This window comes from Toxorhynchites rutilus, chromosome 1 (genome assembly GCF_029784135.1).
Source record: "Toxorhynchites rutilus septentrionalis strain SRP chromosome 1, ASM2978413v1, whole genome shotgun sequence".
NCBI lineage: Eukaryota > Metazoa > Arthropoda > Insecta > Diptera > Culicidae > Toxorhynchites > Toxorhynchites rutilus.
This window is the reverse complement of record NC_073744.1, coordinates 55,173,631-55,195,018: the sequence shown is the minus strand read 5'-3', so window position 1 is coordinate 55,195,018 and position 21,388 is coordinate 55,173,631. Positions and strand designations below refer to the sequence as shown.

Below are 21,388 nucleotides of genomic sequence, written 5' to 3'. Positions count from 1 at the left end.
TTGAAATTTGTAAATGGCTCAACTCAATACTCAATAAATAAAATAGGGGGAGCTAAGGCTGCAATATTTTCTCTATCCACATAGAACGAATGCTGAATTTGCATTTCAGGCGACCAATTTACGCTCGTCTGATTAGCAGTGATATTCAAATACTGTACCTCCCTAATATATAAGTTAATGCCTAATAGTTACAAGATGGTAACTGATAATCAATAATGAAAAATCCTAATAGCTCAAACATGATAAATATAAATGTCCATGATAATTATATAAGAACCAGGAACTCACCTAAACTCAGAAACAAGAGGAATAAGTTCAGAAAGTATAGGAGAACGAGTGCAGAGCCAAATGAGTTTAGAGTTCCGAAAAATTTAGTCAGTCAGTTTGTATCGTACCAGTGTGATGTTCAGAGTACTTTGAATAAACGCGCAATTTAAACTGTATTTCATCATAATTCAAATTCAATTATTCTGATGAAAATTGATATCTAATAAATTATATACTCGGCCACGGGAATACGATAGGAAAATGTGTATTCATCCATTTTTTCTCAATTTAAATAGTTTAAGGGTTAGGGAGCCGTAATGTTTAACTGGCCGAAAAAAATAGAGAATTTCCGATTCGATTGGAATGTAAAGCTTTAAAATCCGTTCATAGCTAAAACAAATATTAATGGTAAAACTTTTTCATAGATACCGCACCAGTTTTCTTATTTGGTACCACTACTGTAAGACTACTACATAAGATAGAAAAAACCTTTGTTCTACAAAGTTGCTGAAAATAACTATCTATGAAGATAAGAAAGTTAGATTTTATATTTCATCGATAATTTTGCTCACCCTATTTTTGATGACATAAAAATGAGCGCCCTATCATATGTAACAACTTTGTCGAAGATAGTTTTTGTCTAGAGAATAAAGATCTTCCATAACGTTGATTCTACGTAAGTTGCGCTAGGGTCACCATGAAAAAACGAGTTATTTGCTCCAACTTTTATATTTAAACATCTACATTAAGATTATCTTGGGACGACTTTTAGAGCTTATCATGACCAACAACTTAATACTACTCAAAGTTTTTGATGGGTTTCCATCCAAAAACTCATGATTTCAATTTTATTTTACTCAAATACAAAAAATAACATAGTTTTGGGAATCCCACATTATGTAGAGTCAAGTATGCTCTTTCAAATTCCGGCAACGAACATTTTTTATGTTTGCCCCAAAAATAATGACAAGCGAATGAAAAGAGCGTTTTTTTTGGGAAGAAATATCAATAACTTTGAGTAGAGTTGACAAATTCTGCATCGCAAAATGTTTGTCTTAGTAAGCTCTAAAAGTTTTTCGAAGACAGTTTGCATGTAAAATTTGTAATACAAAAGTTAGAGCAAAAAAAAATTGTAAAGGGTTGTATCTAGGACACGACCGCATATTTTCGACGTAGAACTAAGCAATTATATTATGCAATCCACTTGTTTACCACTTCGAATATTATTTTAGAATGCATTGAAATTTTTGTAATAGATTATGTTCTTTGTTACATATAAATTTAATGAACGTCCTTTTACGTTTGATACGATGCCTAGGACTACCAAAATATGTGAACGGAAGAATTGTCAAACGATCATTGTATTTTACATTTCCCTCTGAAATTATTGCACATCACGTAGTTCTCGAACCGCGAAAGTTCATTCACCTCTAGTATTTGAAATGACGATTTCCCCAGGTTTCTCAGTTTAGAAGTACGTTTTAGGGAAACATATTCTAGTCTACACAACGACAAGCGAGTACAATAATACTCAACACCAAAAAATACCCCCGACTTGCATGTATTTGCAAAGTGGATTCTTTCAGGCACATTAATTTTGAAGTCCGTGTTAGGGAAACACAGTTCAGTGGGGAAACAATACCGCTGACTTGCATGTTTTGACAAAGTGGATTTCCCCAGGCACATTTTGAAGTCCGTTTCATGGGAACACAGCTCGGTGGGAACGAAAATACCCCTGACTTGCATGTATATTTGCAAAGCGGATTTCCACAGGTACATCGATTTTGAGGTCTGTGTTGGGTAAACCGTAAATCGGGCCAATCAAAACTTGGCAGTTAGGGTGTTTAGATAACGCTTGACGTTTTACATGTATAGGAAAAAAGTAAGTTCTTCCAGTTTTCATGAATTTAAACAGTTTAGAGATTAGCGAATTGTAATATATAGCATATCAAACAAATCTTAGAGAACTTTCGATTCGATTGCTATGCACACAGTGAAAATAGTTATTAACGTTAACTTTATTTCATAAAAACGTGACCTGTTTTCTGATTTTGCACCTTTCCTGAAAGACGTAGTTCTACGTCAAAAAACGGTTTTTGATGGTAACCCCAACGCAACTTAGAAAAAAAGCGCTATATCGGTTATTTCAAGAGATAGAAAAAAACATTATTCTAAAAAATTATGACACCCACGACCGTGATAATTATATTTGTGTCAAAAAAAATCTTCTAAAACTTTAGATTGAACGTACCCCGTCTTCTTTGAAATTCATTCGAGTCTATTCTATGATTGGTGTTATAATTTATAGCGAATTCCATTTTGTTCAGTCCAAACCTCAGTGCCACACTAACTGCTGTCAAAACGTTTTATTATTCACTCAGTTTCAACCCAGTTTCGCACTAGGTTCACCCCGAAAGCCGTTAGTTTCGTACTGAGATGTTTCACGGGTTCGCACTCGGGTTCACCAATACAACTATATCGAACTGTCATGTTCCGAGTATTGTTTTGGAAAATCTAAAAAAAAAGACTATGAAAATGGAAAACCTACTGCTTTTGGTTTTTAATGTTTTCAAAATCAAAATCAAAATTATGAATGAAAATTTACTTTATCGTATCGAATATTAATTTTTTGTGATGGAATAAGAGTTTTTTCCGAAATTGCAAGAATATAATGAACGAAAACTGTGTGTGATGATGATTTTATATCATACTAGTAATTATTTCTGGAATAAACAGGAATACACCGACAAGTGGTTAAGTGAGTATCAGGACTACATCTTCTTCTTCTTCTTGAATGGCGTTCACGTTCCCTGTGGAACTTTTACCGTCTCAACGTATGCATTAACTAGCGTCATTTAGTAATACTCAGTAGAGATTTCTTTAGCCAAATAACGCCCCTTGAATGTATTTCGAGAGGCAAGCTCTAGAATACTCATGACCACAGTGCAAGTCGAAGGAAATTTCTTTGACGAAAAAGAACTATATGTGTTAGGTAATAAAACAATATGAAGCAAAAATTTTCATTCAAACTTTTATATTTTTACACTGCACCTGGCCCTTCTGATCTGATAGAGAATAATTTACCTCACAAGCACTAATATCGCCACCAGACGTCGACACTGTACATTTGCCATCACAAATATAAACAAATCAGACTGTATAACGCACACCAACAAACCACCGCATTCGTGAAACTGAAAACGTTTTATCACAGAGTCAATTTGGCACTAACTCAGTTTTAAAAACAAATTCGCTATTAGTGAACAATTTCACCATGGAAATGTTCATGTAAAGAATCTTTTTTGTTTTGGATGGTTTGTTTTGAGTAACGACATCGCTCATTAAAAGAGTATTCTAGTGTAGAGGCACGAATTCCGGGCGTTTTTTCGAGCTCTGAACAAATGAAACGAGGAATATTTTCGCTGTCCATTATTTCTTGACTAGTCTCTTTATGTTTTAACAATACAACAAGAAATAAACGGTAAAAATATTCAAAACTAGCTGACCCGACGAACTTCCCGCCCAAAATAGATTTTTTTACTTGAATACTTTCAAACATCCACGTTTTCTTACTAAGTGAACGCGAACTCTTCATTGATTGATTACCCTATGACACTTTACAATTTCCTTTTACTATAAATTTTCTAGTACTTCTACAAAAATTCGTGCGTTATTCCGTCTGAGAATCCTTTTCTACTTTCGAACAAAAATAAATTTCGTTAGCGCCAACATCAAATGGACTAACAACGCTTAGCTAATTGTAGAACATATGTTTCCGAATTTTCCGGTTTTTCTCTCCGCTATATTGATCTACGGGAAGAGACGAATACAACGAAATATAGATGACTCAAATTGAACCATTCCTTCCTCGGGTTTTGCGCTTACCAACACATTTGGTCTTCCGTTTTTATTCATAGATATAAGATATGGAAATGCATTATTTCGTCTGAAAATCCATTTCCTCTTACGAACAAAGACCAATTTGGATAGCGCAAACATCGAATGGACTAACAACGTTTAATATGATGTAATTATCGAACATGTGGGAATTCAATGTTCCGACCTTCCTTCAGAGTTTTCCGAAAATTTTCTGATTTTTCTCTCCACTTTTCTGATCTACGAGGAGAGACGAATACAACAAAATACAGGAGGTTAAAATCGGACGATCCCTTCTTCGGGTTTTCCGTTTACCAACAGATTTTGCCTTACATTTTATTTATATAGATTAAAATAGTTACAAGCTAGTGAAGTGAGGAGGCTTGAAAAAGCGTTGTACCATGATGTAAATGATTCCAGCCCTTCTGGTTATCTGAAACGAAGAAAATCGATCAGATCAGTAAAGATACTGCTCTCAAATAAACCTCGGACAAGTGAAAAATCACTGGAACGACTAAACTTGGTAAACTATGGTGAATATCTAAACATCAGGAATATGAAGGAAAAATCGTGTTTTTTTTTCAAATATCTATACTACAACACATACTCCCTTAAATGGAGAGTGACGGTTCAGTTTCCATGAAATGCCGTTCTCAATTTTCGACAACGCTTCAACCTTGTCAGGAGGAGTTCAGGTTTTGTAGGGAAAGCAAAACAAAAAATCCGTATTCAAGGGTTTGTAAACTACATGCCAAATTGAGAACGTTGATTCTCAAATTTGCAATTTTTTACGACGAAGTTTCGGATAGCGAGTAGTTATTAGAAATTTCAAGATTCCGTGGACATTTAAAGGCCGCTGGAATTAACCTAGACTACGCCAATCATTAGTGTACATTGGAAGTGATACAGTTCATCATGAAAAGGAACTTCTAAGAAACGCTTCCAAATCTTACAGTGAGTTTGAAGCTAATACTAACGATTTGCGTTTTATGGCACCTAGTGGAAGGGGCTTATCAAAGTTGAAATTAATTAAAAATTATTTGCAGTCAACGATGGGACCGGCATGCTTAAATGGATCGGTTTTGTTGTCAATCGAACGTAAATTGACTAACTCCGTTGACTTTGACGATGTGTTCAAACTGTTTAGTCGAGACGTGTGATGATTTTACGATTTGTTGTACGTGATTTTTTTCTGTTTAGTTTTTCAGCGCACTGTTTTGACAGATCACAAGTAATTCGTGCCATGTGTCAAAACTAAAGTTTCAAGTATACATTGACGTTTCATTATTAAACTTACAAATAATTGAATATTTTTATCTATTCTCTGTTAAAAATGCTTCAGCGATTAATCACATTTTTGGTTGAACGGATACAGTTCGCGACCGACAGCGCGATAGAGACGCAATTTCCAAACTCCATGTCCATCCCTATCCTTTTTCCCATCCAAACCTCTCCCTCCCTTCCAAAATGCAGTGTGTGGTGCATAATACAACTACAACCAACAGCGAAAGCCGAAATACAGCTTAAAATGTAACGAACACAAATGAACAACGAACGGGAAGATCCCTACCAAATAAATATCATTCCTAATCCAACTGTGTAGCATCGCGAAATAAATCCACAAGTGTTGAAAAGTATTCCGATGTTTTATTTTCCAAATGTTAGAAGTTTCCGTGTCCTGAGCTATCAACATCCTGGCCTCCTCCAGCCGAAGGGTTCGCCACATCCGAGCAATTCCAAATGAAATCGACAAATGACAAAACATGAGTATTTTTGATTCGAATGAAAGTGTATATTCTGTTTGGGTTAGAGGAAATATGAGTTTTCCACAGCAATTGGGAATTTTTTGACTCAAGCGTAACTTTTGAAAATTGCGTATCGATTTGAGTAAGAGAAATCTTTGATAATTTATATCTGAAAAACTATGAGTCGTACCGAAATAGTGTTTCAGAAAGAGTTATAGAGTATTGATGGTTGAATATGAAAAAAATGTACACTGAGAAAAAAAATTAATACTCTTTTTTTATTACAAAATAAAAATTCAATTTGCAATATCCAAAATACTTATTTTTTTTTTCATTTTTTCATACAAAATATAAGTCATGCAGAAAATTAAAAATTTTTAGCCACAAATTATGAATCCTGACGTCCTGATGAATCCTGATGAATTTTATGAATTTTCTTATAATTTCCAACAACTTTTCCCAATACATCATCATGGTTAATTTTTTGACTCAAGCGTAACTTTTGAAAAGGGTGTAGCGATTTGAGTAAAAGAAATCTTTGGTAATTTATATCTCAAAAAATATGAGTCGTACCGAAATAGTGTGTTAGAAAGAGTTATAGAGTATTGTTGACTTAAGTTTAAAAATGTATACACTGAGAAGAAAAATTAGTACTCTTTTTTTTATTTACAAAATAAAATTTTAATTTTCGATATCAAAAAATATGTACTTTTTTATATTTTTTCAATTTTTTCATATAAAATAGAACTCATGTAGAAAATTTTAAAAATGGGCCCAAGATGGTAAAACTATTTTTGACGAAATTTGTGGAACATCGAATTTTTAGGAATTTTCGAAACTTCGAATTTTTGTATGTTAGCAATCATTCTCAGCCACAAATTATGAATTCTGATGTGATTTAAAACAAAAAAGGTTATTATCAATCTCCTTCTAAATGCAACCATTCTCGAGATATTTAAAAAAATATTTCTAATTTTTAATCTTTTTTATAGTAATTAATCTCTTTTAATATGTTTGTCGTGTTATACCGTCATGTTCATGAAATTTTATGAATTAATATTTTCCAACAATTTTTTTGATTGATTGAAGTTTGTATTAAGATAAAAAAGATTTTTTAGTTTCGCTACGTTTTGTATTAACCCACATGTATTCGAATGTTTCGTAACGTAACTCCTAAACATATGTCTTTACCATAACGATTTATTTGGAAAAGTTGTTGGAAATTATAAGCGAATTCATAAAATCTCATGAACATGATGGTATAACACGACAAACATATTTAAAGGGTCTATTTACTATTAAAAAGACAATAAATTACAAATAATATCTCGAGAATGGCTACATTTGGAAGGAGATTGATAATAACCTTTTTTGTTTTAAATAACATCAGGATTCATAATTTGTGATTAAAAATGATAGCTAACATACAAAAACTCGAAGTTTCAAAAATCCCTAAAAATTCGATGTTCCACAAAGTTCGTCAAAAATAGTTTTACCAACTTGGGCCCATTTTTTTAATTTTCTGCATGACCTCTATTTTATATGAAAAAATAAAAAAAATATAAAAAAATACATATTTTTTGATATCGCAAATAAAAATTTTATTTTGTAAATAAAAAAAGAGCACTAATTTTTCTTCTCAGTGTAAAGTTTTTTTTTTCAAATTAAGCCAGCAATACTCTATAACTCTTTCTAACACACTATTTCGGTACGGTTCATATTTTTTGAGATATAAATTATCAAAGATTTCTCTTACTCAAATCGATACACCCTTTTCAAAAGTTACGCTTGAGTCCAAAAATGAACCATGATGATGTATTTGGAAAAGTTGTTGGAAATTATAAGAAAATTCATAAAATTTCATGAACATGACGGTATAACACGACAAAAATATTAAAAGAGATTATTTACTATAAAAAAAGACAATGAATTAGAAATATTTTTTAAAATATTTCGAGAATGGTTACATTTAGAAGGAGATTGATAATAACCTTTATTGTTTTAAATCACATCAGGATTCATAATTCGTGGCTAAAAATGATTGTTAACATACAAAAATTCGAAGTTTCAAAAATTCCTAAAAATTCGATGTTCCACAAAGTTCGTCAAAAATAGTTTTACCATCTTGGGCCCATTTTATTTATTTTCTGCATGACTTCTATTTTGTTTGAAAAAATAAAAAAAAAATTTTAAATATGTATTTTGGATATTGCAAATTGAATTTTTATTTTGTAAATAAAAAAAAGAGTACTATTTTTTTTCTCAGTGTTTATTTTTTTTTCATATTCAACCATCAATACTCTATAACGTTTCCTAAGACACTATTTCGGTACGACTCATAGTTTTTGAGATATAAATTATCAAAGATTTTTCTTACTAAAATCGATACGCCCTTTTCAAAAGTTACGCTTGAGTCAAAAAATTCCCAATTGCTGTGAAAAACTCATATTTCCTCCAACCCAAACGGAATACACACTTCAAAAATACAAGTTTTCAAAATCTGCATTTTTAGGTCGATTTCATTTGGAATTGCTGTTCCTCAATGGTGTGATCCACCAGATACGTTGATAAACAAAATTGTCGAATTTGGTCACATGAGTAGAAACAAATAATACGAGAGCTGTCTATGCATCCCTAAAAATGTATTGTTTGGTGCGGTTTGTGGTCCGGAGGAATCATTGGCTCGTTCTTCTTCAAAGATGAAGATGAGAACAATGTTGCTGACAATTGTGATTGCTATTATGCGGAGATTTTCAATGTCTGTTAATTAAAAACCAAACGCTTAAAAAATCACCCGTTTTAATAATTATAACTAACTTCAAATTTGGGTTTCTTGGGTCAGTAAATTTGGTTTTTCATTAGAGAATGAAAACAAAGGCTTGAAAACAAGATTTAATTGGAGGGGTGACACCCAAGACACCCGCCCCGAGTGTCACCCGGTCACGCTGCAAACACAAAAGTTTCGATCATAGTGGGAAATACATTTCGAACAGGCTTTGTATAAAAATAGGTAATGATTTCATATTCATATTTTCATATCGATATTTGAATTTTTATTCTTATATGTCGACAGGATTGACTCTAATGATCGGATTCAATATATTTAATAGATATTGAATCGAATCTACTAATGCCTCTTAGCTAGACAACTAACTAATGTGTAATAATGTGCAATGTGTCAAACTCCATTATCTCATCTCATGTTTCCTGAATGATTTCTTAAGTTTTCGAGATTGTTGCACATAAAAAATGATACAATTCCAGGCGGGCCAACCAGAAGAGCTCGGTGGGCCACAGGTTGAGTATGGTTGGTCTAGATAATATCAGATCCATCATTTTAACAATGGACTTCCAATAGAAAGTTTAGCTTTAATGGAATCGCTACATACCGTTCTGAATCATATTTCGGACGCTTAAGGCATATGATGCAGAAAACAGATCTAAGTTTTATGCACAGGTATTATTTGGTTGATATTTTCAATAAATTAGTTCAATATGCTTTTAAGCCTTCTACTTTGGTACATATTTGATTGAAAACATAAAAAATCATCGAATAAAATGCTTTTCAAATGAAGCGAATAAGTATCAAACTTCGGACACTGAATCAAATTTCGGACAGATTATTCTGTAATTTTTTGGACGAAAATTACATTACACTTGATTATATTTTATAATCAACTGCGAAACACTTAACAAGCAATCACAGTAAACTGTTAACGATGATGAGAACTGATGAAACACGGAGGAAATTTAAATATTTATGAACGGGTAAATTCTACGTGCTCACGCTAAGCAAACGTCAAACACAAACGATAATGAGTAGTGTTGTGAGATTTTTGCCGATTATGCTATAATTGAAATGTACTTCTCATGTGAAATGATAGTGAAACCAAGGGATTACTCTAAAGGTGCAATTGTGATATTAATGTTATAGTTATATCATCAGTGTATTAAGCATTTCAAGATATTAGAACAAAGTGTCCGAAATATGATTCAGAACGGTATTTGTCATGACGAGAGAAATCAATACACACCAGAACTGTTCGATTCGACCATAATGGTTGAGGCCAGAAAGAGAAAAGGCCGGGTGCTTCACACCGGAAAAGCGGAAGCAGAACATTATTGCTTTCTTTCTCACAGTGCACCCACCCACCCGCACACTCCTCACACAATCAAATACAACATCAACATATAATTCATAATTACTTTTCGTGCTGCGGCTTGTCGGCGTCCACATCGTTTACCAGCGGTTCCAGTTCGTGAGCGTTCGCTGCAAGAAAGAAGGGACATGGCGAACAAAAAAAAAACCCAACCAGGACATCAAAGGTGAATCGGGAAGGCAGAACGAGAAAAAAAGGTGAGGGTGAGAGAAAAGAAGAGAAAGAAACGGAGCAAAAAGATGGAAGGAATTCGTTAAAAATATACGACGATAAAAGTTATTAAATCAAAGAGCAACATGTAACGCGATGCAGAAATATATAAGAGGTTGTTTTAATATGTTTATGTCAGAGGTTCGTACGATTCGGAGGCATAATTGTTGGTGATCTGGAAATAAACGGTACACGTTGCAGAACAGAGCAGAGCGGGGTCAGAGAGTAACTTGCATGTTTGTGGTGTTTCGCTGGAACTGGAGGATCTTGATCTTCACATAGATTTTTATTCCACTAACAGTGGAAAAAGGAGGTTCTACTGACACTTACTGTTTTACACATCAGCCATTCCACGCCAAACCGATATAGTGGTTCTCAGATTTTCGTTAAAATTGGTGTTTTTTTACTTATCGCAAAACATTAGACCTGTATGTTTATGCAATGTTTTATTAGGGTGCCCATTTCCATTTTGAAGTGGTCCGAAAAATAATCTTCTTCTTCTTCTTCTTTGTTTTTAAGAGGCTTTAAACTTTGTAGTTCATTCGCCTCTAAACCCGAAAAATAATGTTTTTGCTCTTTTTTTTTTCTAAGAATGACTTTTTATACATATCAAATTCAATATACAATCAATAATTACGAAACCAAAATCCGAATTGTATGCAAGTGTAATGGTGTAATATTTTTTCAAAAAAGATAAGCTAATTGTATTTAATTCGATATGTCAATCATCTGAATCGGTCCAGTAGTAGTTATTTTTTGAAAAAAAAGTCATTTTTGGAAAAAGGGGAAAACAATATTTCTCGTACCACCCTAAAACGGAAATGGGCACCCCAATGAAAAATTGAAACAAATACGGGTCTAATATTTTGCGATAAGGAAAAAAGTACCAATTTTCACGAAAATATGAGAACCATTACATAGATCGGTTTGTCATGGAATGGCTGACTTTGTCTTTGGAAGAAGTTTAAAAAGTGCAAAATGATATTCAAGTCTATCGCACATTGGGTACGCAAATATGAAATGCAGATTCCTGACAAATGTTTATTTGAAGTGCAAGGTCGGTGAAAGTTTATGAATTTCTAACATACAATGCGGTCAACGACGGATTTTAACACTTACTAACTGCTCGGATGATGAAATTTGGTTGACCTTATCAATGTAATTCGGTCATATTCCAGAAAAGAAAGTAAGTTGAATTTTTTTTGTCACTTCATCTTCTTTTTTTCTTGTTAATATAAATCATCAATAATTTTTAGATTCCAAATGGACGAACATTGATTTAAATTCATCGAAATGGTGTGATGGTGTTTCTTTGGGCATAATTTAGTTCCTTGATGCGAAAGTCACTATTTATATTTTGAGCCGGTTATCGATTCCTTAAGAAAGTTCACCTTTTTTATCATAACCACAATCAAAATGTTATTCAATATTCGAGTACGATTTGAAGACGCTTCTGTGCCGAGAAATCTCCAAAAGGTCATCAAAAAATCAATGGCGGTATTTAACTCTTTGTGGTCGCTTGTCTGCTCTCAGCCACCACAGCAAGAAACCATGCTAATCTCATATTTTCCTTAACCAAGTACCAGATTATGCTTTTCCTAAACGAAGCTTGATGTCTAGTGAACCTGTTCACGAATCAGTACGGTGTTCCTATGAGTAATAGATAACGGTACTCAGTATCCTACAAAGTAGTCACCCAAACAAGACAACGCACCGTGCGTTGAATGCATAAGAATGTGGGACAAAAATCATAACAGCAGAATTTAGCCATTGTACCACTTTGGTGTGATGGAAAAGATTGTTCATAAGTATCAGAACTACTGTTTGCATAAATGTATCATGTTATTTGAATAATCGCATATGTGTCTCCAGAGATAAAATCTTTGTTCATTTGAAGTGAAAAGTTCTGATAATTTCGGAAACGCATAAATCATTATTTGAGTAACTACTAGTTCAAATTATGTTGAAGTAGTTTTTTTAAAGGGTAGAATAATTGTTTGCATAAATGTCTTATGTCATCTGAATAATCTCATGTAAAACAATCTTTGTTAGAAGAGAAAAGTGTTGATTGTTTCGGATACACATTGCTGGTATTAATTACACATTTATTGCCTTAATGGCAAAAGTGTCTCATATCCAACGGATAATAAAAATATAATTATGTATTGATACTTCATATGATTTACTCTTGGAGACTGTTTCGAAAGATTTCACACGAAGACGTCCCAGAAGGTCGATTTACTTCCAATTTTTTTTCGAGATTACACCATGTCTCGACGTTTTATGCGTTTTTAAGTCAGAGGCACCCCTAAATCAAGTCTGATTGAGCTGAAACTTTGCAAAGGTCATTTTTTGGTCATTTTATTTTGAAATTCGATGATGAATTTTTTTTTCCATACATCCATTGCCACCCTATAATACATATATATATAGTTCACTAAAAAATGGTTATTTTTCATAATCTTGCACGTACCACTGCTTTTCCAAGGAAAAATAATTCCGACCAGTACGACACCCATGCCCAAATTTTATACGACCGCAAAGGGTTAAGGTGATGAATCATGACTGTAGGCTGCTGAGAATGAAGCTTTTTTGGATTGTCGACTGTTTGGGTGCTTCAAGATGAGTGTAATCCAACAAAAAAGCTGCTGAACTTCCTCGATGTCTGTGGGTAATCACGGATGACAAACAAATGCCACCGGATCACTCTGCATCATGACAACATAGTAAATGCGAGCAATCACGTAACTCTCATGAAACTCCTTGAAAATGAATTTAACACAGCATGACTTAATTTTGTTTCCAGACGTCGTAAATGGATTTTGTGGACTAAGTAGAGCGAACAAAGTCAAAAGTCTAATGATCATAAGGAAAATTACCGTTTGAGGGAAAAAATCCGAGCTACTTTCGTACCTTCCTTTGCCTCCGAGATACGTGGTGGATCGGAAAATCACAACGAAAAACCACTTGCAGTTCCGGGAAAAAAAAACATTAAAACCACTGCTCAAACAAGAAAAGAAAGTGACAAAACTTTGAGAAAAAATAATCCAATCCAGTGCTTCAATCCTTTTATAAACATAGGGTAAATGATTCTGGTCTATCCGATTTACAGTGTTTTCACGCAACTAGTGAATGCAAATCGATTTTTCTTAATGAAAATTACATATAATCAAGATGAGTTTGGGGTTGCTGAAAAGCCCCAAGTCTCTAGTTGCTAATAATACCATAAGGCGTTCAAATTGCCCAATTTTTCCTATTTTTTCACGATTTTCTTCAAAGTGAAATTATGATCATGGTTTGTCCACCTTTGATTATGGTTTTTCCGAATAATGATCATGGTTTGTTCGGTTGCAGAAATCACTATTTTTGAATGAAGAAATTCGAATTTCCAAGTAGATGTTGCATTTCTCATTGCCTGAGTTTACTGTCATCACATTGATTCATTCATAATTTAGGTTTCCTTCAGAATATTGCCTCTTCTTGGGCATTTTAAATGAGAACTTCACTCAACACAGAGAATATTTATTCCTGCTACGCGTGAAGGACAACATAAACAAACTGCAGCGCACCAAGCGGCAGCCACAGTAATCATGTAAACAAACCAACCTCAGCGCGTTGAACAAACCGCGATGTTGTTCAAGATAGCAAGCGGTTTTTATTATGAAAATTGAAAATAGTACATTTTTCATTATTAGAAAAAAATCGAAAATTTTTTTAGTGAGGGGGCAAAGTGGTCACTCGCACACATCATGCTAGAAGGGAAAGATTTATGCGTGTTTTCTTGTCCAAATTTGTGTAAATCATTATTGAAATAGTAGGTACATCTATGAAATGAGCTGGGCCTATTCACCTAGAGTCGTAATTGAAATTTTCTCACGCATACAAAAACGTCGTAGGAAACACATAACATTTTTCATAATGGGGCTTGGTTTTGGTTGGGGTGGCAAATATTTCCTGAGTCAAAACCACAGAAGGATCCCCTTTAAAAGCAGAAAGTGATAAGGTGATATACCTTCTGATAACAGAACATTGTCAATAGTAACCCCCCACGGACCACTTTGCCACCAAACAACAATGTAATTTCTATGCGAAATTATCGCTGAAATTGAACAAAATATCAGTTCACCTCTCCTAGAATATGTGAACAGTCGGCCAAACTGTTGATTTGTCGAAAATATCAGGTCGAATAAACTAAATTTCACCAGACATTCCTTAAATTCGAAGCGCACAAAACTTCGACCAATGGCTACCGAGAAAGCGATTTTTGTTTTTATTTATATTTTGACATGCGACAGCTCCACTGAAGTACAGGATGACTCAAAATTCATCAAATTCTCCAGACATAAGATGACTATCAATATGGTGTCAATAGTCAATAGTTATACTTCTACCCCTAATATAGTTGCACAACTCAGGCAATTGTATATTTTAGGTAACAAAATTGAACAAAGATGATCGGCAAAAGATGCAAAAGTGCAATGATTCATTAGATACATGGCGGGGTATTACAAGGAAGCTAACAGTCGGATCAGAAGGTAACTAAATGTAGAAGCGATAACCAGTGGTTGCACTATCTATGTATGAGTAAATAGAGAGAGTATACATCTCAGGCAAGCTCCAATATATATGTTTGAATATCGTAGGGACATAGCGTTCCATAATTTCTCGTCTGTTCTCAACGATTTTTTTTTTTGAGGGTCCGAGCTTATCAGGGCTCCCTGCGTACGGCAAAAACAAGAAGGAGATCTCTGTCACGCGCACCTTCTCGCTCGTTCGTGGTTCGTTTTTTATGTACGGTGGGCACTGTCTGACTGCTGGTGGCGGCGGCCTGCGCGGCTTTGATCGCACCCATCGAGAGGGATTTTCGCGGCAGCGCGTCGATCACCGAGTCCTCGCCACCCGGGGCCCCCTTGATCGCCCTGCGCACGTGGGGCCACACGAACTGCAGGCGATACTCTGTGCTCAATTTGTTAATAGTTTTTTTGAATAGGCCACTAGACTCACCCGCCTGGAATGAGATGGGACGGTTCGGGAGAAAAGAGTGAGAGAAAGAGAAAGAAAAAAGAAAATTTGGTTAGTGCAGTTGAAAATATTGTGATATCAGTGTTCGTCGTATTGGTGGAAGATCGTTCTAATTATATGAATCATTCTTCACATTCACATTAAGAACTCTTGTCAATTCTACTTATTAAATTTAACATTTGTAATCTGTAAGTATAATTTCGAACAAAGACTATTTAATAAAGCCCTAGCATAAACTATAGGTAAAACTTCATTGCCGCATCGTTTATTCTTCTATTATGCATCCATTCCATGCCAAACCGATATAGTGGTTCTCAGATTTTCGTGAAAAATGGTAGATTTGTTCCTCATCGCCCGCATTTTTTTTTCGTTAGGGTGACTATTTCCATTTCAGGATGGTTCAAAAATTCCTTTTTTTCTCATTTTTCCAAAAATGGATTAGCTTAACCGTTTGAGTGCGGAACAAATTTTGTTAGCATATCCCAAAAATGCGGATGAGTTTGGGTATATATAAAAAAATACCAAAGAGCTTAGATAACTGATTAGGTCACAAAACTTGTATTGATAGGAAAAAAACACATAAAAAGTGAGGTTTATAAAATTTACTAACATAAACTCCCTTATCTATACATAAATTATTTTTTTAAAATAATGAAAACTATTATTTAAACAATTTCTACTGTAAAAAATGTCCCCGAAAGACGAAATCCTACGTTAAGAGGTGCTAAGTCAAAAATAATAACATAGAACAAGAGGAGCGCTATCGCGCTCCCCCGTATTCAATCGATTAAAAGTTATGATTTTTTGAAAAAAAGTCATTTCTGGAATAATAAGAAAAAATATTTTTTCGTACCACCATAAAATGGAAATGGTCACCTAACGAAAAAATAAAAAAAATACTAGTCTAACATTTTGCCCAAAGGAACAAATCTACCACTTTTCTCGAAAATCTTTTAGACCACTATTAAATCCACGGTTTGGCATGAAATAACTGTAAAAAGTTGAAAAACAGTGGTACAAAAATAAATTGAAAAAGCGTAGAAAAATCAAATTTATCTAGTTATGCGTAGTCTTGGAATTTGAAAACACATGCAAAAGATGAAATTTTGGAACATTGAAAATATGAGCATAATTATACAATGGAACAGAAATTCTGAACGTTTTATCATATTCACTTTATGCATTATTCCAATAAACTGTTCATAGAATAGGGAGTATCGTCAGAACTGTCGTTCAAATAAAAGTAAGGACACTCTTCTTCAGGCCTGTTGATAACACTAATAAACAAACAAACGAACAAATCAATGAAAAGTAATATAAATACTTGCAAATAAATACTCAGATAGTCACAGAAGATCGGACCATTGCTTGCGGGCCCGTTCAAGACCCTGAACTCAATAATTCTGGTTTTCGCCGTGAATGCCGTTAGACTCAGTTTTCATGCAAACGCAATTTTTAAAACGCATCATCACTGTGAGCCTGACGTGGGCTTATGAGTCCGACAAACAATTTGGACATCTGGGGAGTGCATGGCGATTGTCCAATGAGCCAAAATTTAAATACATCATTTTCTCAGCTCAGCACCGAAGCTATACTTGAAATTGTGGAATGTTTGCGTGAAGCTATTCGCCTAAAACGAAATTATTTGGGGGCAAAAAACTCCAACAAATTAGAAGAACCGTCCTTACGGACATTATCATTAATTAGTACTTAGTTTAGATTGGGTACGCATTCTGTACGGTACAGAGTACCGTATCCTAAAGGTAAAATTACTCCATAAGGGAATCCTAGTTTCAGAAAACGAGCATTTGCAGGATTGGTCGACAAAAAATGGATGCCCTAAAATAATTGACGGTTCGCTCGCATTTTCGGCGCTTCGATGCCTTGTTTGTAACGTTCTTACTCACCGGATATAATCAGACTAAAAATAATCTTCGAAATCGGCTCAGCAACGATATGATGAACGATATTTTGAGATCAGAAGGTTTGACTAACATCGTGGCGGCTGCTTAAAAATTTTAATAAATGATATTATGCACTCTAGATTCAGAAAAATTATGTATAAGCAATATCAAACACACGAATGACTTCCAAACGTAAATGTAGTATTTTTAGTAAATAAATGAGTATTTTTTCATGCTTTTTTTTACGACGAATATTTTCGATGGTACAGATTTTTGGGAGAAAAAGTACAGATGACAAATATTTTTAACCCCTCTGTAACAGATTTAAATGTTCTGTCAAAACGAACCAAGCGCCATTTTTTTTTCAAAATTGAGTTACTTACACCACTGGATGCTGAAAATAATAATCTATCAGCTATAAAATGACAATTAACAACAGCTCCAAAACAAAAATTCTGTGTAGCAGACTATGAAAAAAACGAAATTGCATTCAACCAAAGCGAACTATGAACCCACAATATGGCAGCGGACGATAGTGATCGTTTTCTCCAAGAAGGCAGATCCGAATCTTTAACAGATTTTTCTGTTTCGGACAGCTCCTGGAATCAGATGTCGTCGGTATCTGGTAAGTAAGACAGTCAAAGGGCTGCCATGAAGTGTAGAAGCGTGTTAAGAAGCTGGTCTGCATTTTTCAAAACTGCGTTCAACCACAACAAAACCAAGTATAATGCATTCTCAAATCAATTTATTTTAATTTATTAAGATAGTATTTTGCCAAAAACAGCAAAAGTGCATAAATATATATATATACCATTCATGAAATTAGTCCAAAACCGTTACGAAATACTAATGTGTTGTGTAATGATATCATGTTGATAGTTGGCATGTACTTGGTTCGCTCTGGCTGCAAAAAGAACGAAGTTTTGCGTGTATAGCAGCAACGAAATTTAGTTTTTATCAATGTCATAAAGGTTCTGAATCAGAAATTGACGAAGATGTGTGCTTACAGCATGAAAGGAAGTATTATGTTTGACATCCTGTTTGTAACACGCGCGCGATAGAATGATAGAATTGATCAAATACAGTCAATTAATAGGAGCCTAAACTTCAAATTGAAATTTCTCAAAATAATGTTTTTGGCGCTTGGTTCGCTTCGGCAGAACCCCGACCATATCAAACAATTCGGTCCGCCTGCAGAAAAGAAATGGAATTGTGAGAGAAAATCATAATGCATGAGCGTGTGAGCGTGACCTTCATTTTCTCACATCGTATAACAACTAAATGGATTTTTTTCTACTCCTACTTCATCATCTTGTTTGATTATAGAGACTTTAACCTTTTGCAGTTCATTCGTCTCTAGCCCTGAGAAGGGCCCTTGTGGAAGAAAACTCGACTCCAAACTTCTCCGCGTGCCTTGAAAACGGCACTTCATTGTCGTTCGACACGCGTCAGCAAACCATGTGACAAGTAGATAACTCTTGGACATGTTATCTTTTGTTTAAAAAGATTATCATCCAGAACTAAGAAGAGCATTTGCGAAGAAGACGAGGAATTACAGGAGTTCAGCCCAAGCACAACAAACATTGACAGAAACATTGAAATTTCCCGCACAGCAGATGACCATCGTTTGAAAGGCATGGGAAAGATCCAGAAGCTTGGAAAAGGTTGCCAGATTGAATGCTCGAATTGAGCTTGAGCAGAAATGGAAATCTACTTTGCATCGGATTGTCACGACGAAAAATGGATTTTTTTCAAGAACCCCAAGTGCAAACAACCATAGCGATTCCTCTGCGATACCAAGTCTTTTCGGCCGATAGACGAGCTCTGTGTTTGGTGGGATCAGGAGGGTATGGTGTACCACGAGCTACTTAAACCGGGTGAAATGGTGAATACACATCGTTATCGACAACAATTAGTGATTAGTTTAAATTTTACGTTGATGAAACAAAAGATCGGAATGGGCCCAAAGACACGGTAAAATGATATTACAGCATGACAACGCACCAGTGCACACCTCTAAAGGCTTGAATAACGCAGTAAAAACCCATATATAGGAAACGTTATCACATCCGTCGTATTCTACCAGCCTGGTCCTGTCAGACACAGACACTGTCAGACAAGCACTTGCAGAGCAGCACTTCGCCGAATATAAAGATGTCGGAAAATGGATCAGCGAATGATTTTCGTCGAAGCGAAAAAAGGTTCTTCTCTTCTTCTTCTTCTTCTTCTTCAATGGCACTAACGTTCCTAGAGGAACTTCGCTGTCTCAACGTAGTATTACTTGCGTCATTTTTATTAGTACTTAGTTGAGATTTCTATGCCAAATAACACGCCTTGAATGCATTCTGAGTGGCAAGCTCTAGAATACGCGTGATCGCAGTGCAAGTCGGAGGAAATTTCTTTGACGAAAAATTCCCCCGACCAGAACGGGAATCGAACCCGAACACCCGGCATGTTAGTTATGACGCTAACCACTCGGCCACGGGAGCACAAAAAAAAAAGAAAAAAGGTTCATTGGAAATAAATAACAAACTTCCTTCATCGACAAAAAGGTCAATTTCAACTCACGCACCTGGTACATATATATAACTACACTTAGAAAAATCCTCGGTCGAAAACTACCAAATACATTTGGTAATGCAAAATTAGTAGAATGTACAAATTTTTTGTACATATTGTCAGCAAACACGCATCCCTACCAGAGATTAGTATATTTTACTCGATAACATTAGTAAGCTTGGATATTGTCATATCTGAAAACTGGTGATAAAAGCGCGTATTAACCATTTTCATTGTTCCCGTAAGGCAATACGGAGGTATAATAAGGATAATTCTGATACGTGCATTTTCGGCGAGAAAATTTAGCCGATATTGGGATTCCAAATCATGGTTCTGCTTGACATATGTGTTTATTAGTACGGTCGAAAATGACTATAGATTGGTAGTATTAACCAAAAAATTCGTAATATTTACTAATTATTTCTCTCAGTGTACAAAGTGAGGGGTACCACTGTAGCGTGGATTAGCGCTGTAAACAGGGTTGCCAACAACAATTTTCAAAAACCAGGAAGAATGAAAATAAAAATCAGGAGAGCACATTCAGAATTTCTTTGAATACATCATCCATACTTTGGGATGAGTTCTTAATCCTTGAGAAAATCATTCAATGATGGATTGTTGATTTTTTTAAATTTTTGATATTATTTGATTCGATTGTAGATATATTGACTATAGTGAATTCTACTTTGAATCTAACGATCAAATTTTATAAAAAAAAAGCTTATTATATTGCATTGAACTCAAAAAGTTTCTCGTAATATAACACTCTGAAACGTATTTCTTAATCAATAACGTTGCGGCTACTCTTATATACACGTCAAGGTAATGTTGCCCCTCAAATATATTCTCGTTATTGATTTTTAAATTTGTCAAATATTCTGGTTTCATGAAATTATCTAGCCCTCTTTTGAAAATTCTCGAACTATTCCTTCTTAGTGAAAATAATTCGGGACATGTGGAAAAGCTTATTCAGTCGATTTGCAACGATCATACATATTGATAAATAAGTTTGGTACAGCTTTGTACCAGGAAAATTTAATTCAACGTAAGCATCATATATGTGCGGACCAGAAAGCTATTATGACAGTTCTCATTCACAACCAGGAAAAATTTTACAGTGATTCCTTTATATTTTTACGGATAGTTTTCATTCTGATAAAGTAAAAAGTACAAAAATCAGGAACATTTCAGCGAAATCAGGCGAAAATGAATGTCTGTCAGGATATCAGGGAACGTGCCAAAAAGTCTGGGAAATCCTGAAAAATCAGTAAGGTTGGCATCTCTGGCTGTAAGTTACACTGTAGCGCTTCTGTTGGGCGCTGCTGGAGTGGTTTTAACAGTACATTGTTAAGGGAGTCGACCCCCTTTTTAGTGGGTAAAGTATTGTTACGATTTATTTAGTTTAAAAAAATAGGTGTGACAAATGAAAACAAAAAAAAACATGTATTGCAGAAATAAGTAGCCAAAACACGTTCTTGGAAGATGTGCTACAAGGTTCAAACGAATCAATGGCATCATGACTTGAGAGTCTAGCTGGGAATTTGCAGCTTTGGACAAGAAAAACCAAACTATTAGTACAATCAACAAGGAACAGTGCAAAAAACGCTTTATAGCGTTTGTCGAAGCAAATGAAAATTCCTTGAAG

The 21,388-nt window shown here is 34.7% G+C and overlaps 1 protein-coding gene across 6 annotated transcripts in view; it reads right to left on the bottom strand.

Moving 5' to 3' along the window:
- LOC129766584 (serine/arginine repetitive matrix protein 1) overlaps positions 1-21,388 on the bottom strand; it is a 170,039-nt gene that overhangs the window by 39,874 nt on the left and 108,777 nt on the right. For all 6 annotated transcript variants that reach the window (XM_055767160.1, XM_055767166.1, XM_055767190.1 and 3 more), the window contains 2 exons: positions 15,020-15,266; positions 10,095-10,158 (listed from right to left, as the gene is read on the bottom strand). In XM_055767160.1, coding sequence (XP_055623135.1) covers positions 10,095-10,158; positions 15,020-15,266 — 311 coding nt within the window. The remainder of the gene's footprint in view (positions 1-10,094; positions 10,159-15,019; positions 15,267-21,388) is intronic.